The 7,547-nt window shown below is 40.7% G+C and overlaps 1 protein-coding gene across 1 annotated transcript in view; it reads right to left on the minus strand.

The window, feature by feature from the left end:
- The window catches only part of DNAJC1 (DnaJ (Hsp40) homolog, subfamily C, member 1), a 144,624-nt gene that overhangs the window by 2,580 nt on the left and 134,497 nt on the right, over positions 1-7,547 (minus strand). The window contains exons 11-12 of the mRNA XM_010860058.1: positions 1,472-1,520; positions 3-214 (exon numbers count right to left, since the gene is read on the minus strand). Of these exons, the coding sequence (XP_010858360.1) occupies positions 3-214; positions 1,472-1,520 (261 nt within the window). The remainder of the gene's footprint in view (positions 1-2; positions 215-1,471; positions 1,521-7,547) is intronic.

Here is a 7,547-nt window from a genome sequence, read left to right on the forward strand (position 1 = left end):
TCCTCCGGCTCGAGGGGCCGGGCCGGCCTCCGCCTCCGCGGCCGGCTCTCCTCCGCGGCCTCTGCCCCCAGCTCGGCCGCTTCCTCCTCCTCCTCCTCCGTGGCCGACTGGGCCTCTTCCCGCTGGGTGATGATGCTGTCCTGCAAGGCTGCGGTGGGCCTGGTGGGCCTGGGGTTCTGAGCTGTGGATTTGAGTTCCGAGAGCCTGACCATCCCTGTGTGGAGGGACACATGGGGAGAGGCAAGGTCGGTTCAGGGAACAAGAGCCGCGGTGGTGTGGCCGCCGCAGCAGACAGTGGTGGGGCATTTTGCGTGTATTTTACTGAACGTTCCCAGTATTCTACAAGGATAGCCATCACTACCGCAGTTGTACAGGGGAGGGACATCAGCCTCAGCAGCAGCAGAGCTGGGATCCGAACTCTCTGTCTGATTCCGGGCCGTGGTCCCTCCACCACTCTAAGGAACAGGGGCCTCCAGAGTCCGCTGTGATCAGAGGAAGTGCAAGGACTAACCGCCTACTTTCTAGGTTAGGAAGGATGTTCTTCAGGACCCAGGGTTGCTGCTAACTCCACGAGTGTCAGCAGACTGTGTCAGACCCTTCACTGGGCTCGCTGACTGCCTGGGGCCCTGTGCCACCGCCACCCACAGGCGTCACCTCAGAGAACCCGCAAATGTTCAACCACGCCTTTCCTGCCCTCCTCACATACTCCTGACCCCTCCTACTCTTTAGAAAGACCTGTCCACGGCCCACCAAACTCCTCGCTGCCTTTTCAAGAGCATGTTTCTGGACACCGTCTTGGAGGGGAGCATCTTTCACAGAACGCTGTTAGCCGGTCCCTGCCTTCATGCCAGACCAACAGCTGTCCTGGTGGGAAAGCAATCGGGAATGCCCTCCCCCCTGAGTCCTTAGCATCCACGCCCTGTCCTCCCCAGGGAGACGTTTCCAGATCTCAGGGTTTCCTGGTTGCTGGCTGGTTACATCGAGTACAGGGACCTGTATTTAAGTAGAGTTGGAAGGTTGAAGGCGCACTTCCTGGTTTCAAGCAAACAGTATGGGGCTCTAATTCCATTTAGTCTTTGAGAAAGTGGATTCTGAAAAACACAGATTCTTGGGGAAACTGCTTGATCTGTTCTCAAGGATGCTCTGTGTGTGCGGTAGCAACTGTGGTCAGTGTGGAAAAACCGTACAGACTGGCTTTCCCATGTGTCCCCTGCCCCCAGCTTCTCCCATACTAAAGAACAACAAGGTTTCTACAGCTCCTCAAACTTATTTAAGTACATCTTAGCACCACTGTGTGTGCAGGGCTGGATTGGCTGGTGGGTGATTGTAAACTGACCCTTTTCAGAGAGACAACTGGTAGAGTCCATTGGGCGCAACTATTAAACACCATCATTTTTTAAGCAGTTGTGAAATGAGGGTTATTTTGAAGACATGGCTTGAGGTTACTGGGATGGAGTGGGTGCTGACTCACCTGGGGAGCAAGTAACTGAATCCTTCAGTTGCTTGGCTTTGGTTGTCACCTGTTTCAAAATATAAAAGAGAAAAGCTGACTTTCCACATGTTTATTGTAGGTGAGGTGACCTATTTCATACAAGATCCATGTGAAGGAAAAGAGCTTATTGAATCTTAGACCTGGATGGACCCTCAGGCATCAGCTCAGTCCATTCTTTCTAACCAAAAGAAAACTGAAGCCCAGAGAGATTAGAGGAGTTGCTCCAAAATATCAGTTTAATCAAGTGGCAGAGTCAGGACAAGAACTCAGCCCATTCAGCCCCCTTATACAAGGCTGCTTCTGAAGATGTACTAGTTTTCAAAATCATTATACAAACACATCATGTTTTTTAGGTACAGCTTCCTGAAAGAGTATGTTTCTTCACTGGAGACTATTATACCAATGAGTATTATGAACAGTGGAGAGATTTACTCTTAAGCTAAGCTAAGAGTCTGTCCTTGCACCCCAGAAACCCTGAGGGCACTAAGATTGATCCTGGGGGAAGGACCTCTTGGTGGAGTAGGGCAGTTTGACCCAAGAACCATAAGACGTTTACATACATACGTGAGTGATCCACAGAAAGAATTATTCCCTTTCTTACAAACAAATGGTATTATATTGTATGTCTCACCTTACGGTTTGCTTTTTTCTTTTCAGAATAGTTTTTTTTTTTTTAATTTAATGATGTCTTAGAGGTCTATAGATTTCCCTTTTTAAAACTGCTATAAAATTTACACAGAGTGGAATGTACAGACTTTAAGTGTACATTTCAATGAATTTTGACCAAAACATGTAGCCAACATTCTAATCGAATTATAGAACATTCCTGTTACCCTAGAACGTTTTCCCTGTGCCCCTGAGTCCATCTCAGCCCTACCACTGCTCTGGTTGCTGCTATATATATACTTTAAACATGAGATCAACATTAAATACAAAAATTAAAATGGATAGTTATCTGCCTCAGTGCATTAATTAAACAAGCCATCCTCTCTCCATTTATTAACTTTATTGAGGTTACATTCCATTGTATACATGGAATACATACTTTGTATTCTGTTCCCCTTAATCCACGTAAATTCTTGAACCAATATTTCATTGCTTTAAAGAAATTTGAAAGTAAAACCTCAGAAAATATCCTGTGACCAGCTCATAGTTAGATCCTGTATTCGGTCGGTTCCACCTCTGATTAGCTGGGTAACCTTGAGCTATTTCCAATCCTTTGTCTGTCTCATGTATTACCCTCTGTAATATGTGGATAAAACTGCTAATACCTTTTGTCTGTTAGGGATGTTTTAAGTTTGAAATAAGCTCTTAGCATGATACCTAGCAGATGTTAAAGGCTCAGTAAATATTCATTCATACAAAGGGCAGAATTAGAGAAAATATTTAAAGCTGCTTAGAAACACTCTTTAATTCTATCCCCTACTTTCCACTCTATGAATGACCTTGCTTATTTTATGGGAAAAAAACTTAAGGTTATCCAATGTAAGCTTCCCTGACTTCCAGCTTTCCCAACTCAAAATTCTGATTGTATCACCATATATCTTTCTCACATTTTATATAACCTACGATATCTTCTTGTATATTTTGAATCATCTCTAGATCACTTACAGTACCTAATACAATCTAAATGCTGTGTAAATAGTTGCCAGTGTGATGCAAATTCATGTTTTGCCTTTTGGAACTTTCTAGATTTTTACCCCCAAATATTTTCCATGCAAGGTTGGTTTAATCTGTGGGTGTGGTGCTGACCATACCACGGGCTTCCCTGTCTAATTGCCATTAAGTCCCTTGCTTAGAGATCTCTTAGCTCCTCAAACTAAACAAATTCCAACCTAAACTCATCAACTTCTCTGCTTTTCCTTCCTTTTCCTAACAGTATTATCATCCCAGTCACATAGGCTCAAAATCGAAGGGCCAATTTGGGGGGCTTTTTTCTTCCTCTCCAGCCAGTTCCACATTCTTCACGATATTGGTTCCATCTGTTCCCATCTCAGGTCTCTATCACCTGTATTAGCCCTTCATTCTCTAACTAAATTAGTATTACAGCCTTCTAACTATTCTCTAACTAAATTAGTATTACAGCCTTCTAACTGGTCTAAACTTACTCGTTAGCAGTTCTATGGAATAATATCCCTAAGGCTGAGTTCTCATCAAGTACCTCTGATGGCTCACCAGTGACCATACAACAAAGTGTTTAATTCTTAACCTGACACACAGGGAAATCCACAATCTATTTTCTTTCCTGTATGCATCCTGTTGAACAATTAATGCTCCCTTTTGTTGTTTAGTTGCTAAGTCACGTCTGACTATTTGCAGCCCTGTGGACGGTAGCCCGCCAGGCTCCTCTCTGTCCAAAGGATTTCCCAGACAAGAAATCTGGAGTGGGAAGATCCCACAGTGGAAAGATCCAGGGGATCTTCTCAACCAAGGAACTGAACCTGTGTGTCCTGCGTTAGCAGGTGGATTTTTTTTTTCTTTAACCACTGAGCTATCTTAATGCTCCCCAGATGGTCACAAATTCCCCACCCTGCTAACAACACTGTAAAGGAATTATACTCCAATTAAAAAAAAAAAAAGAAATTCCCTACCCTGTACTCTTAGACATTGTTAACATTTGTCTGAAATTATTTTCTTTTCTTTAGCAAACCTCTCCTTAAATATCTGTCCAGAGCCAAACCATCCTTCAAGGTACTTGCAAGTATAACTTCTTCTTGAAGCTTCTCCCAATGTCCACCACCAGAACTACCAACTCTGGTGACAATATCTCGCCTCTCTCAATTCTACTGTATTTTTAAAGATTTTATGTTTTGACATCATCATACAATAAAATTACCTTTTCTTTTGTTGTACAGTTCTGTGAATTTTAACATATTTATGGATTTATGTAACTACAGGATACACAACCTACATACAGGATATGGAATAACTCTTTTTTTTAAACTCCTGCAACTTATTTAACAAAATATTTTGGAGATTATTCTACAACAGTACACGAAGACTTTTTTCAGCTTAACTGAGATATAATTCACAGACTATACAGTTCATCCACTTAAAGTGTATAATTCAGTGGTTTTCAGCATATTCAGATACGTGCAGCCATCATCATGACCAATTTTAGAACATTTTTATCACTTCAAAAAGAACCCCTATACCAATCAGCTATCATTCTCCATCCTCCTCATCCCACCCCATTTCTCATCAAGCAGTAAGCAACTATGAATCCCTGTAGAGATTCTACAGACCTGTGGATTTGAGGATCTGTAGATTTCTCTATCCTGGACTTCCATATGAGTGGAATCATATGTGCATTTTGGTGGCTGGCTTCTTTCCCTTAAGGTGATGTTTTCCAGGTTCATCCAAGTTGTAGCATGTATCATTACTTCATTTCTTTTTATTGGGGAGTAGCATTCCATTGTGGATACACCACGTTTTGTTTATGCCTTTATCAGTTGATAAACATTTATTTCTATCTTCTGGCTGTTATAAATAATGCTGCTATAAACATTTGTGTATAAATTTTTGTGTGGGCATATGTTTTCGTTTGTCTTTTTTCTTTTTGTGGGTGGACAGTATGTACCTCGCAGTGGAACTGCTGTGTCATGTGGTAACTCTATGTCTAACTTTTTGAGGAACTGCCCTACTGCTTTCCAATATGGCTGCACCATTTTACATTCCCATCGGCAGTATATGAGGCTTCTGATTTCTCTACATCCCTCCTAAAACTCATAATCCAATTTTGTTGTATTATTCCACATCTTAGTGGGTATAAAGTGGTATCCTGTGGTTTTGATTTGCATCTCCCAGATGATGAGAGATACCGAACACTTTTTTTCATGTTTATTGGCTATTTGTATATTTTCTTTGGAAAAATGTCTGTTCAGATCCTTTTTTCCTTTTTTATTTGGGTAAGGGTTTTTTTTTTTTTTTTTTAATGTGCTATGTGGCATGTGGTTTCCTAGTTCCCCAACTAGAGACTGAACCCACACACCCTGCAGTGGGAACTCAGGAGTCTTAACCACTGAACCGCCAGGGAAGCCCCAGATTTGTCTTTATTATTGAGTTGTATGGGTTGGTTCTTTTTATATTCTGGATATAAGTACTTTATCAAATAAAGGATTTGCAAGTATTTTCTCCCATTGTGTAGGTTGTCTTTTCAGGTTCTTAGTGGTGTCCTGTGAACCATAAACGTTTTTAATTTTGATGATATGCACATTGCTTGGACTTTGGTTGGCCCATCCAAGAATACTTTTGCTGAATCCAAGGTCATGACTTAGCCTCCTATTTTCTTCTAAGATTGGGTTGGCCAAAATGTTTGTTTGATTTCTTCTGTAAGATGTCATGGGAAAAAAAAAACACAAATGAACTTTTTTGCCAACACAATAGTTTTATAGTTTTAGCTCTGACATTTAGGGGAATAGCAGCCTTAAATAACAATGTTAAATTTTCTGATCCACGAAAAGAAGATAATTTTCCATTTGTTTTGATCTTCAATTTCTTTCAACAATGTTTTCTAGTTTTTGAAGTGTGTACTTCTTTTTGTTAAGTTTATTCCTATTTTATTGTTTGATGCTATTATGAATGAAATTATTTTCTTAATTTCATTTTCAGATTGTTCATAAAGTATTTTTGTACATTTATGTTTCCTGAAATCTTGATGAATTTTATTAGTTCCATTGGTTTTTTAGTTAATTACTTAGCATTTTGTATGTATAAAATCATGTTATCAGCAAACAAGGGCAGTTTCCTTCTTCGTTTTTAGTCTTACTTTTCTCACCTAACTGCTCTGGCTAGAACCTCATAAATTTTGAATAGAAGTGGTGAGGGCAGACATCCTTGTCTTATTCTTGATCTTAGTAGGAAAACATCCTCTGTCTCACCAGTAAGCATGCTTTTAACTGAAGTTTTTAGTAGATCTTCTTTATTGGGTTGAGGCACTTCCCACTTATTCCTAATTTGTTGTTTTATCATGCAGGAGTGTTGGATTTTGTAAGATGCTTCTGCTAAGATAATCTTATTTTTTTATTCTATTAATATGATGAAAGTAAAGTGAAAGTGTTAGTTGCTTAGTTGTACCCAACTCTTTGCAACCCCGTGGACTGTAGCCTGCCAGGCTCTTCTGTCCATGGAATTTTCCAGGCAAGAATACTGGAGTGGGTTGCCATTCCCTTCTCCAGGGTATCTTCCCAACCTAGGGATTGAATCAGGGTCTCCTGAATTGCAGGCAGATTCTTTACCATCTGAGCCACCAGGGATGATATGATTTTATGATGAGTTAGCCTTTGACTCTGTGGATCACAACAAAATGGAAAATTCATAAGGAGATAGGAATACCAGACCACCTTACCTGCCTCCTGAGAAATCTGTATGCAGGTCAAGAAGCAATAGTTAGAACTGGACATGGAACAACAGACTGGTTCCAGATTGGGAAAGGAGTACACTATAAGGCTGTATATTGTCACCCAGCTTATTTAACTTATATGCAGAGTACATTATGTGAAATTCTGGGCTGGAAGAAGCACAAGCTGGAATCAAGATTGCTGGGAGAAATATCAATAACCTCAGATATGCAGATGACACCATGCTTATGGCAGAAAGTGAAGAGGAACTGAAGAGCCTCTTAGTGAAAGTAAAAGAGGAAAGTGAAAAAGCTGGGTTAAAACTCAGCATTCAAAGAAATATGATCATGACATCCAGTCCCATCATTTCATGGCAAATAGACAGGGAGACTTTATGGCAAACAGTGAGAGACTTTATTTTCTTGGGCTCCAAAATCACTGCAGATGGTGATTTTGACTGCAGCCATGAAATTAAAAGATCTTGGAAGAAAAGCTATGACAAACAGCATATTAAAAAGCTGAGACTTTACTTTGCTGACAAAGGCCCATCTAGTCAAAGCTATGGTTTTTCCAGTAGTCATGTATGGATGTGAGAGTTGGACTATAAAGAAAGCTGAGCATTGAAGAACTGATGCTTTTGAACTGTGGTGTTGGAGAAGACCCTTGAGAGTCCCTTGGGCAGCAATGAGATCAAACCAGTCAATCCTAAAAGAAAT

This window comes from Bison bison, unplaced genomic scaffold, assembly GCF_000754665.1.
Source record: "Bison bison bison isolate TAMUID 2011002044 unplaced genomic scaffold, Bison_UMD1.0 scf7180017864461, whole genome shotgun sequence".
NCBI classification, from domain to species: domain Eukaryota; kingdom Metazoa; phylum Chordata; class Mammalia; order Artiodactyla; family Bovidae; genus Bison; species Bison bison.